Raw genomic sequence first — 12,640 nt, 5'->3', positions numbered from 1 at the left:
TATAGATTTATATTCTAAAGGTTTGGCCAAGAACATTTTGGTTCAAGACTTGTAAACTGAAGAACATTTCAAAACACACCATGTTCCTTATTAGGCAACTTGAGATCTGTTATCTTGGCTTATGGGAACAGATCTAAATAGCATCATAATACTAAACGTTGAAAATCACAGGCCTGGGGCCACCAGGACTCAACTCTATGCCTTGGACGAGGCTGCAAACTTCCAATATAAAATGTAGTTTACCATTAGGAGTAAATGTTTGATCTGTAAAGCTTACAAAATTACTTTGTTTATCATAGCAGATGAAAGCAAAAAGGAATAATTTTAAGCTCAAAACAAAACTGTTTATATGACAGTCTTTACTGCTCCATGATTCTAAGCATTTAAGACAGATTCGAGCAATTAACAGCATAAACTTTCATTACATAGTTCTATTATATATGTTTATGTGACTTAGCTGTTCATCTGTTATTTAAGTGATTTTCTCATTACAATAGTAGGGTAAAGATAATTTGCTGATGCTGTCAAAAATGTTAAGCATTTCTGTCTCAACAGATCTTGGATCCCTACGCTTGTTTAATGCACTTTATTTACTTAAGTCAGTGTCAAATAGAGTACTGCTTCTTCCTTCTGAATTTAGAAAACGTAACATTTTAAGCACATGTCTGGTAATAGACACATCAAAACTTCAAAACTGCTTATTTTAGTGATGCAGATGGAGTTTAAGATTATTGTTCTTGAATATTAAGTTTCAAAGATCTAACAATGAACTGCAAAACTTCTCTTTACAGTTAAAAATAGTAAAATTTTTTTTAGATATTAAGAGGGTAGGCAAGCTTTTGGTTTGATTAGGTACCTAAAAAATAACTGAGAACAAAATATTTTCGTGGACACCCAGGCAGACTGTCAATTCACAACAGAACGAAAGCACATGACTTTGAAAAGATCTACTGTATTCTCCTCATAATAATAATGATAATAACAATAATAGAAAGACAGACTAAGTCACATTGCAATCCAACATAAATTAGAAAGCCAGTTTATCTGGATCCCAAGGCAGGGAAAATATCATGATTTATATCATTATCTTAAATAATGTTTTTAAAAAATGCTTATCTACTCTAAATATCAGGAATAACATTACACGCCAAGCCTTAATAATATACCCTTATGTCTACATAATCTTGAAAAATAATCTGTATCAGGCTGTGTGTGTGTGTGTGTGTGTGTGTGTGTGTGAAAAGGATACTGAGTTAGGCAGACGGGAGTTTAAAATGTAATTTATTCCTGGCTGCCTTGAGAGTCATGTCATTGAACATCTCTGAATCTCGGTTTCCTCATCTATGGATTGAGCATGGTAAATCTCGCATCTCGTGGTTCTTGTGAGGATTCAAAAACTACGACAAATACAAGGTGCACAGTATGCCACCTGACATATTAAGAAGCACTTGTATTTTGTCACTGTCATGCCCATCCACACCCTATTATTCAATCTAGGATCTTGCAAAACAGTCACAGGGGAGGTCAGGTAAAAGAGAATGATCAATAATCCAAAAATGCATTTCTAAACCTTAAAAAGCATTCAAAGAGCACGTGCACATGCAGAAGCAATATCAGCACACACATCCTATACCCTATTATGCAGCATAAATTATAGAAAAACATAGTAGGGAAACCAGAGTTGTTCCAATAAAGGATGTGCAGAGCCATAAAAAAATTAGCAAATCAGAGCTTGTTTTTTTAGAATACCAAATAAAGGCACAGGTTAGAACCTCAGTTTTCTTTGGCTGTACAAGGAAGGGAGTGGGCTGTATACTCTTACGTGGTTGCTATCCCCAAAATTCTATGATTCTAATATAATGAGTTTAATGCCATTTTGCTTATTCGTAAACCTACTAAATTACTCTGCTCCTTACAAAAAAGCCATACCACCATTGTGAATTGTACTAAATAGTAAGACTGTTTTAAAACACACACACACACACACATACACACACAGAAATACACACACAATTAAGTAATTCTACTCAACAAATGCCTTTAAGGAGAGATCAATTTTTTTTCCACACCATAACCATGAACTCAAACTTTTACAGACAGAAATTAATTCAGGATGCTTACCATTTGAATTTTCTCTGTGATACAAAAAGCATCCATTGCATCAATGTTTTTTCCTCACTGAATTTACTAAATTGATGTGTTATTTTGGTGTTACGTGGCTATAGGTCAACTAACCTGCATGAACATCAAAAAAATGTTTCTCCTCTTCCAAAAATGACCACAACAGGGATGAAGTACGTTTTTACTGCTGCTCTTAATTGTTCAAACACCCATTCATTTGGCAATCCTTAACAAACACTGAACACCTAAGTAAAACTAAACAGTTACAGGGGGAAAAAGCTCAACTTTTAAACTAAGAGAGGAAGATGTAGTATCCATCACAGGCGAACTGTAAATACACGTAACAGATGTGACCAGGGCTGTTCCTGAGTATAGATCATTTTAGTGGCCCAACTCTAAAGCTACTTTTTAAAAAGATGCCAAAGCTTGTATGTTTACCTTTTGCTCATAAAAGACTCAAAGGTAATCAAATAAACTATATTTTTGTTATAATAGAAAACTAATCCTTGTTCATCAATAAATTATAGACTGTAGGTGCATTTTTTTTTCTTTTTGCGACTTTGCCACCTTACTTTTTAATGAGAATAATTTTCCAATCATCCAGGCATGTGTATGCTTTTCGTTTGTTTTAAGATCAATGATATAACGGATATTAAATCCCTTTGTATAAGTTACCATATAGGTTACAACTATTTCTTAAAAATAATTCCAGAGCCCACCAATTCATTCTGTTAAGGTCATCGAAGCTCTGAACCATCATGGCTGAATTGTTTTACTGCTCTCTGCTGAACACCTGCAAACATCAAACAAAAACTGCTGGTCCTTTCCTGGGTTGACAAAAGCCTTTCATGTGAAAAATGCTCCCTGGGAATGTCAGGCTGTAGCTCAGGTTACATTCCATTCTCCCTAGCAGCCTCACCATTTCTTAAGGTGGTAGGAAAAACCATGTTTGCAAAATGAAAGATTAAAGGGAATATGGCCACACTTTATTTTCATTCCCACATTGCAAATCACGATGGAGCATCCTCTATTAATTGATTCAAAAGCTACTGGGAACTTTAAGCATGAAATATCACCATGCCTCACTTTGAAGAAATGTGGCTGGTTTTGCAACTATGAACAGTTTACTGACTTATAGTTTGGATCTTTTTTTTCCCTAGACCTAAGTTTCAAAGCTACCCATGGAAGGGCCATCTGAGCCCACTCAAGACAGTGCATATTAACCTCAAGTAAATTTAGAAAATTATTTCTCTGTCCCAAGTTTCCTAGTCCATCCTTCCAGTTAAAGGGCAAAATGCAGTCTTCCTGATTTTTCTATTTGATATTCTTTAAAAAGAGATTTATCTTTGTTGTAGAGTGGAAATATAAGCCATTTTTTTCACTAATAGCCCTGTGTTCAAATATGTCTTGAATAGATGAGAAAAACCAACACTACAATCTGTACTCCATATATTATAGTCACCATCATACTGCATGGGATGAATACCCTGCATTTTCAATCCAGCTGCCAGAACAAAATAGCCACTACACCTTTTCACCTTTACAAGTGAACATTTGGGCCTGAAAACCACAACCATGGTACAATGTCACTTAAAGTTCGACACCTTAAAAGTAATCACAGCATCTTCATTAGAAATATCAGAACACATCTTACTAAGGATGAAGACTCTTCCCAGATTATGCCTGTGTAGATGTGCATGTATGTGTTTGTGTATGTGTCTGTGTATATATATATTTGTCTTAAGAACTGTGTAAGTTCAATATATAATCACTTACTAAAATGCATTAATACATATTCATACTTATCCAGCCTGTACTCTCTGTAAACACTTAAACATCATAGCAAGGACTTTATTTAAATGTGAACACAGAAAAGGGACCAGATGCACAGTTGTCTTTTTAAATGTAACACAATTTCATGCTTCTAAATCACTTTACTTTATTAAACCATACCTAAACTGATACACTTAAGTTATTCCAAATGTGTCAGTTTTCACAGAAAGTGCAGAAAAGAGTTTTTTGCACTTTGAAAGCAGTCTATCTCTGGGCCTTTCTGACATAATCTACTTTTAGATTTAAGCTGAATACACATTTTCTTAAGTAAAATCATGAAGAAAATTACTGTCAGAGGCAAAGTTAGTTACTGTTTTGATACAGTCTAACATGAAAAATTAATTTGTCCACGAGAGATACTTGTACTGATCTTTACTTCAAAGTTGTATAGAGAGTACACCACCAAAATTTGGAAAACATGATACCAAGACAACAAAAAAATGTTCAGTCTCTAAATGGAAAATACAACAGGGTCCAGGGCAGTAAAACACAAATATATGATCAATAGTACTTTTAATCAGAGTAGACCTCAAAACTTAAAAGATAAAATAGAACTGTAGGGGTTATCTTATATCCTCTAATATTATAAATCAAATTACAGAGCTATAACTTTGCCTTATGGGGACCAGAAGGAGGGGGAAGTAACTTATTTGGAAATGAGCAACTTTCAAAAGGCACTAATTTTTTAGAAGCATGCCAATTACACAAATCACAAAGGTGAACAGATTTCTTTCTTTCCAGAGCATCAAATGAAAATTGAGAGATGTGAAATTATATTCAGTAGTTAACAGAAAGTTCCACAGGCATCTCACAGCTTAAAGATGTCAACATTTACCAGTCTGACTTAAGAATGGTACTCTGTCTAATGTACTGTTATTTACCACTGCCAGAACTCCTAAATACTGCAGCTGCTTAAAAAGCATAAATGAATTTAAGCCTTAAATCTAAAGGATAGCAGGCCACCATGCATGCCTCCTTCCTGTATGAAATTCACTGGACCAATATAAATAAATAAACAAACAAACAAATAAATAACCATTTTAAGTGAATATCAGATTTTCAGTTTTCACTTTAATAAGAGACCTTCAGGGAGCCCCCTATTAAAACTCCTCCTTGGATGCCAGATAATCATTGCGCACAGATTCCTTTGTGAATAGCGCTAACATCTTTTTTAAGCATCACCCAAAGACCTTTCACTTACAACACATAAAAGTCCTTCCAAATCTGCAACTTTACATATAGTAGAAATCCACTGCACAAGGAAATGCTTAGGGGGAAAAAAAATAGCTAAGGCACCAAAACGAATATTTTAAAGATGAATTAATTCATATTTTGCTCTCAGATTAGCAAGAGGCTCTCCATTTACAGCTATGGCTTACTATGCAGCATTCATCTGCAAAATCAAGTGCTCACTTCTCTAAAAGGGTTAATTATACATAGTATCTAATAATTAATATTACTTACAAGGGATTTTTTTCCCTTTTTTTGAAAGTCAGATTTTTCCGTCTATTTTCAAATAGGGAAATAAATTCATTTTCCCCATGTCAACACTGGCCTTATCTTCATGTGTTAGATTACAACTGTATTAGAAAATTGCTTTTAAATTAAGTAATGGAATTCTGAGACAGTTTCCTTGCTTGATAAAAAAAAAAAAAGGCCTAATTTTAATTTTGCAAAAGATAACATTCTGTGTAAGTTATACCACCGATGGCTAATGAAATAACCATATCATTACAGGCTAAAATTTCAATGACTTTTTCAGAACACTTCAACGGAGCCAAAAATATACAATGAGTGAATAAACAGCTAAGAACATTTAACTACATGCTAAGAAAAGAATTTACATACTTGAGCCAGTGAAATGTCCACTCGCCAAAGAAGTTGGTCCATTTTTCCCACTGCTCACAGGAGGTGAAAACATCTAAAAGAAACAAAGAAACATTACTGTCAAAAAGAAGACCTCTGTGCCTTCAGAGTTCATCAAAGATCTTTCATACTCTTACCAAAACAGCTTTAGAGTTTATGCTAAGGGTTCATTTTGGTAAAATACATCAGCATCCAACTAAAACGAGCATAACATTAGCAGTCACCCCCCTCACCCCCCACTTCCACTCTGTTCTTTTTCCTCAGGTCCATCAGATTGCCAGAACCAGGCAGCACTGCTACACTTCAAACAAACACAGTCCCCATAATGTTATCAAGATTCAGGTCTGGAGGGCAGCGGCCTCTCTAGAAAACACTAGTTTTTACAAAGGAGAAGAAAAAGTTGTTTGTTTTATATTGAAAACCTTGGCCAGAAACGTGGCAATGTCCATTTCCATCCCGCATAGGATTTGCCTGTCATATGTGAACCCAAATAAATACAAAAGTGCCACCTGCACTAAATTCTCATTTCGTCTCTAACATGAGAGCAATTTGTAGCAAGACTCTCTCACTCTCACTCTCTCTCTCTCTCTCTCACTCTCACTCTCTCTCTCACTCTCTCTCTCTCTCTCCAGCATTTATTTCGACCCTAATTGGTTTCCCTCTTCTTCGACGTATCTAGTGGATAATGCGCACCTTCCCTGAGTCAGAGCCTGCAAAAAGCAAAGGAACGAATGGAGAAAGTGCAGCAAGCAGAAAGGGGGCTACAGAGCTGCCTAGGGCTACGTTTCCTGGCAAAACTTCCGAAAGCCATTTCTCCAGGAGAGGGTCCAGCAGAGCAGCAGCGCAGCAGCAGCAGCAGCAGCAGCAGCAGCAGCGGAGGCGGCGGCGGCGGCGGCGGCGGCGGCGGCGGCGGCAACGGCGGCGGCGGCGGCGGCGGCGGCAGCGGCGGCGGCGGCGGCGGCGGCAGCAGCAGCAGCAGCACCAGCAGCGGCAGCATGAAAGAGCCCCACTTAGAAGGCGGTTTGGATTTTTACTCGTGCGTTTTGTGGATCCTTTTTATTTTGCTTTGCAAATGCATCTTACACCAAACTCCTCTGGCATTAAAAAGGAATCACCTCCCCTGACAGGTCTGGGATTCGGTTTGGGAAAGGGGCAAAGGGATGGAGCGGGGTCCCCCACAGCCCTCAAACTCCACAAGTGTGTCAAGTTTGGTTTAGTGCTGATCGCACGACTGCGAGATCTACCCAAACGGTCCATAAAGGAGTCGAGAGCACGTACGATGCTCAGCACACGTATCCGAGTTCTCAGGTTCCTGGGAAAAGAGGTAACTAAGAGGACGCCAGGTCCTGCGAAACCCAAAGCATCATCATCGATTTAAAACTTTAAGACACAACTGGGTCCCCTATTTTCTCTTTTCCATTTCCAGAAAAAAAAATAAATCATAATAATAATAAAAGGAGTAGTGCGCAACGGGTTAGTACTCTCACGTTCAGATTAAGGCCAAGTTTTAGGGTTGTCTGTTTGTCCTTTCATTTGGAGTGAGATTCCATTATTTTGGGGGTCCGGTGGGTAGGGAATTCAAGGGCAAAGTAATTACACTCTGGGAGAGGAAGAAAAAAAAAAAAGCCTGAATCGTCCATCACACCCAAAAATTGTAGTTAAAAACTTATCAAAAAGACCTTCATGTTTGCCAAGGATTCAGCCAATTAAAAATTATTCCTGTCCTTTAGATCACTACTGGTTTCTAGCTGAAGTGTTTGGGTTTTTTTGGTTTGGTTTTTTTTTTTTTTTTTCACAGCTGTTGTTAGTTTCCACCGTTCTTTCTTACCGCACTGAAATCCAGTAAATCACTCAGCTCTTTGTCCGTCCCTAAGGCAGCCATTCGCTGTTGGTGATGCATTTTAGCAAAATCACACAAACCTAGAAACATGGAAATAACCGCAATCAGAAAATCCAGTCCCAATCCTTGGAGAAAACACAATCGGATTTTTGGAGACTGGGGGGGTGGGGGGTGGGGATGTGGGGGCGGGCGGGATTAAGGTGGTGAGGAGGGAGGGATGGGAGAGTTTGGTTCTTTTTTTTTTTTTTTTTGGGGGGGGGGTTTTTTTTTAAGATGGAATAGGCAGCAATAGCAAAAAAAAAAAAAAAAAAAAAGCGATCTTGATATTGTATTTCCAAAGAGACGATCAAAACTGGTAACATCTATCTACTCTAAAACCAAATCCGGGAAGGAAAAAAAAAAGAAAAAAAAAAAAAAGAAGAAAGCCGCTCTTCAGCGCATCATTTTATGCAACAGGAGGTAGAGCGAGAAATGAATGGATCACAGAGAAAAGAGAAACTACTCGGAACGATCCGGTCTCAACTTTCCCCCCCGCCCCCCGCCCCCCGCACACACTCGCACACTCGCACCCACGCGCGCACACTCACACGCACCACTCCCCCCCTGCATCTCAAAGTAGCTACAAAGAAATTAAAGAGGAGCGTCTCCGGAGCGAACACACGTCCAAAGGGGGAGGGGGGGGACAGGGTCGGCGAGGGAGGGAGGGAAGGAGGGAGGGGGGGTGGGGAGCAGAGTGGAGGGTCGGATCCTGGGAATTGTCCAGCACCCTAATTCGTGAAAGAAAAGGGTTGTAAAAATTAAAGTCAGGCCCTCGGCAAAGTCCGCGGTCCCTCCGAGCGGCCCGGCGGGGGTGGGGGGGTGCAGAGAGGAGGGGTGCAGGGGGTGCAGCGAGGAGGGGTGCAAAGAGGAGGGGTGCAAGGGGGTGCAAGGAGGAGGGGTGCAAAGGGGAGGGGTGCAAGGGGTGCAAAGGGGAGGGGTGCAAGGGGGTGCAGAGGGGAGGGGTGCAGGGGGGGTGCAGAGGGGAGGGGGAAGGGGTGTCTGAGCTGGGAGCCGCGCGCGGAGCCGCCGAGCCCCAGCCCCGCGCCGCCCGGCGCCCCCGCCCGCCGGTCCCCGGCGCCGCTACCTACCGGCCGCGCGCGCGAAGGGGCTCCCGGTGCTCCGCCGGCGCCCGGGCGGCGTTCATGTCTGGCCCCCGCCGGCACCGCCACCTCCCGCGCCCGCGCCCGCGCCCGCGCCCGCTCCTTCCCCGCCGCCGCCGCCGCCGCCGCCGCCGCCGCCGCCGCCGCCGCCACGGATCCGCAGACGCGCAGCCAAGATCCCTGACTCTTAACACCAACTCTCTTCTCCGGGGAGGGGAGGGGACGGGGGAGGGGGGAGGGGGAGACACGCCGAGGCGCCCGGAATTGCAAGTTCAGCAAAGAAATGGGGGGGGGGGGCTCCGGCGGGGAGACGCGGCTCGGGCGGGCCGGGCGGGCTGGGATGCACACCCCCCCCCCCCGCGGAAAAAAAGCAAATCCACACCTCCCCCCCCCACCTCGCAAAAAAAAAAAAAAAATACAAACGAAAATTCATCGAGCACCTCATTTTCCCTCAGATCGTCAGTTACAATCTGAAGCCTGAACAGTTCAGTTTTTGCCCGTTTTCATCCATCGGAGGCACTTTGAAATTTATTCGAGTTTACATCCCCTCACTTCTTCCTTCCTCCGACTCCCGTTCCCTCTCACTCACACATCCACACACAGCAAAGCAAGTTTATACTAGGCTGCAAATACACGTGATGCAAAAAGACTTTGCCAAGAGGAACAATATTTTTCTTTTCCATATATAAACCAAGCCACATTTCGCTGGGGAGATTTTCCTTTCGGTAGTTTTGCATTTTGGGGAGGGAGGGGGGCCGAAACCTAAATTGCATACTTTCTTGCCCCTCCCTTTTAAGTCACAGATTAGTAGAGCTGCAAACTTCGCCAAAAAGAAAAAAGAAAAAAGAAAAAAAGAAAAAAAAAAAAAAAAAGGCAATTTTTGAGGGTGGATGTTGTTTTGTTTTTACACTTGAGTTCCTAGCCACGCTAAGTCCCCGCTCGCCAGCACTATAAGTTTTGAATTCAACATTTACCATTACAGGCCTTGCATGCTCTTAAAACATACTTTTTCACATCACTTTTTAGGATTAAAATTAAGCTTCGTAATTCTATCGCTTCGTAATAACAAGCGTGCTTTACCCAGGATATGCAACATTTCGCTATTTTAACGTGTGTTAAAATACACATTCCAGAAACCCTGTTACTGCTAGATGTGCAAGTACATACACAAAATGCATGCACACACTTTTTTCCCATTGGCAAATTATTTAATAGGTTGTTCCTTTTGTTTTAATAAAACATCGGGATCGACATTTTTAAAAATCAAATTCAATTACAAACAGTTTACTCTGACAGCAAATTGTAACGTTACCTTAAATGGCCACAAATATGCTCACAATATTCCAAGGAAAGTGACTTTAAAAAGAAAGACAAAAAATCTTCTGCAAGTACTTAGTATCTCACATGTGTATCCCCCAAAAAAGTATTTTAACTGGTACTCAGTTCTGCTCCAGGGATATCCACAGAATACAAGATTATGCACCTGGCTCTGGTTTTTGCATTTTCCACCATCAAACTGCAACAAAATCCCCTCCCCCAAAAAAGAAACCATTAAAAAAAAAAAAAAATTCCAACAACTTTTTCTTATTGTTTCTAAAAAAAAAAAAATATATCAATACAGGATAGTTAGAATCTTTCCTCAAACAAATCTTGTTGGTGGCTTTTTTTTTTCTTCTCCTCTTATAAAGTCTTAAACTTGTTCCAAGTTTAGAGGTGTCTCATCATCATCATCCTCCTCCTCCTCCTCATCATCACCATTGACTCCCCCGTGGAGTCACATTGATAATAATAGGTTTCCCTGAAAGATACATTGTAATCCATTCACATCCGGGCACTGCGGGCTTATAAAGAGAAGGCGCTGCGGCCGCGGCTGCTCCTCCAGACAATGACTGGGGAGGGGCGGGGCGGGAGCGGGCGGCCATAGAGTCGTAAACACGGCGCCTAGAGCGGCGCCCAAGATGGCCGCGCGCAGGGCCCCGCCTCCTCCGGGAGCGGCGGGCGGCGGGGAGAGGAGCGCGGCCGCGCGCGGGGCGGGCGCCGGGGCTCGGGGGCTCGGGGGCGGCCGCGGGCCCGGGCTCCTGCGCGCCTCTCCCGGCTCCCTTTCCTTGGTCTTCGCCCCCCCCCTTAATTTTCCCCTCCGAAGGGTAGTTTCTGAATAAATTAAGGCATTGCACGCCGCGGAGCCCGGGGGGGTGGGCAGCCGCAGGGAGCCGGGCTGCGCGCGTGGGAGGCGGCGGCCGGGGGGCCCCCGGGACCCTGCGGGCCAGAGCTCCGGGCCGCGCCGCCTGCCCCCGAGGCCGTCCTGCACCGGGAGCCCGCTCGGCTCGGCCTGGCCTGCGGCTGCGGCTGCGGCTGCGGAGCATCGTCACCTGGTCCTCGAGCCCTGCAGGCCCCCTGCTCTGCGACACCTTCGTGACCTGGGAGGAGGGAGCGGGGCCATCGTGACCTGGGGAGGGAGGGAGCGGGGCCGCCACGGAGACCTGCGTGACCTGGGAGGAGGGAGCGGGGCCCCCACGGAAGACCTTGGTGACCTAGGGATGGATGGGGCCCCCACGGAGGACCTTCGTGACCTGGGAGGAGGGAGCGGGGGCCATCGTGATCTGGGGGAGGGAGCGGGGCCTCCACGGAGACCTTCATACCTGGGAGGAGGGAACGGGGCCACCACGGAAGACTTCGGTGACCCAAAGGGAGGGAGCCGGGCCACCACAGAAGACCTTCCTGACCTGGGGGGATGGAACAGGCCCCCACGGAAGACCTTCATGACCTGGGAGGAGGGAACAGGGCCACCACGGAGGACCTTCGTGACTTGGGAGGAGGGAACGGGGCCTCCACAGAGACCTTCCTGACCTGAGGGATGGAGCGGGCCACCACGGAAGACTTTGGCCACCCAAAGGGAAGGAGCGAGGCCACCACAGAAGACCTTCCTGACCTGGGAGGAGGGAGCCGGGCCACCATGGAAGACCTTGGTGACCTGGAGATGAACGGGGCCACCACACAGAAGACCTCTGCCCTGGTCTTCTCCAGTCACTCGCTGCCCTGGCCACATCGGTCCGAAGGGCTCAGGTGGAGGAGAGCTCCCAAGGGACAAAAGCGAGTGATGAGGATGAGGATGGGTTGTCCTCACACCCCGGGTTTGCCATGAGCCAAGCAGTGTCCTGCGAAGCTCGGGCATATTGGCGGCTCTGACCCTAGGAACGACCTCCAGGGTACTCTGGGTATTTTGATAGAACATATTTTATATTCAGAGACTCAGAAGCACAAAGTGTTGAGTAGCTTGAGCCAGGGCACTTTGGTAAGTGACACAAAGTCGCCTGAAATCACACAACTTTATTAAGCGATAGAAGCCACCTTTGAAGCCAGGCAGGGCGGACCAGAGTGGACGTCCCCCCCATTCCTGTACCCCTGGCAGCCGAGCGCCTCACCTCCATTCTCTGTTGCAGTTCTGTGGCATAACAGTTTGGAGCAATTTTCAAGATCTTTAATTCCTGTATAAGTGTTTAGAAAACAGGAATGAGGGCATTTATGGGTTGTTTCCTGTATATTCCCACATTGGGAAGGTGCCTGGCTTCTATCCCCAGGCCATGTGCTCATCTTAAAACAAATTTTACCTGTAGACGCTACTTCACGCGGCATTATCACACGCGTTATTTGTGATGCTCAGAGGAGGCCTCTACAGGGCTGTGCTGAGATGATGTCATGAAAAGTTCACAAACATTTGTTTAGGAGAAATAATCCACTGGTGCTACCTCTAATCAGCTCTGTGACCTAAGGCTTGAGGTCAACGTCTTCCTATAAAATACGGAGGCTAGGTTAGGTAATCCCTTAAAATTCTTTCTCATTT

General features: G+C 44.1%; 1 protein-coding gene across 15 annotated transcripts in view; it reads right to left on the bottom strand.

The window, feature by feature from the left end:
- The window catches only part of TCF4 (transcription factor 4), a 361,587-nt gene extending 350,901 nt beyond the window's left edge, over positions 1-10,686 (bottom strand). For 5 of the 15 annotated variants that reach the window (XM_025422184.3, XM_035706190.2, XM_035706189.2 and 2 more), the window contains exons 1-3: positions 9,240-9,385; positions 7,649-7,740; positions 5,803-5,875 (exon numbers count right to left, since the gene is read on the bottom strand). In XM_025422184.3, the coding sequence (XP_025277969.1) occupies positions 5,803-5,875; positions 7,649-7,720 (145 nt within the window). In that variant the 5' untranslated portion in view covers positions 7,721-7,740; positions 9,240-9,385. Of the gene's footprint in view, positions 1-5,802; positions 5,876-6,513; positions 6,691-7,648; positions 7,741-8,787; positions 8,897-9,239; positions 9,387-10,111 lie in introns of those variants that run through there. The other 10 variants (XM_025422203.3, XM_049112499.1, XM_025422183.3 and 7 more) reach the window with 9 other exon arrangements.
- Between the last annotated feature and the right edge of the window lie 1,954 nt (positions 10,687-12,640).

This window comes from Canis lupus, chromosome 1, assembly GCF_003254725.2.
Source record: "Canis lupus dingo isolate Sandy chromosome 1, ASM325472v2, whole genome shotgun sequence".
NCBI classification, from domain to species: Eukaryota; Metazoa; Chordata; class Mammalia; order Carnivora; family Canidae; genus Canis; species Canis lupus.
The sequence above is the reverse complement of the archived record's forward strand: the minus strand, read 5'-3'. Positions and strand labels throughout refer to the sequence as shown.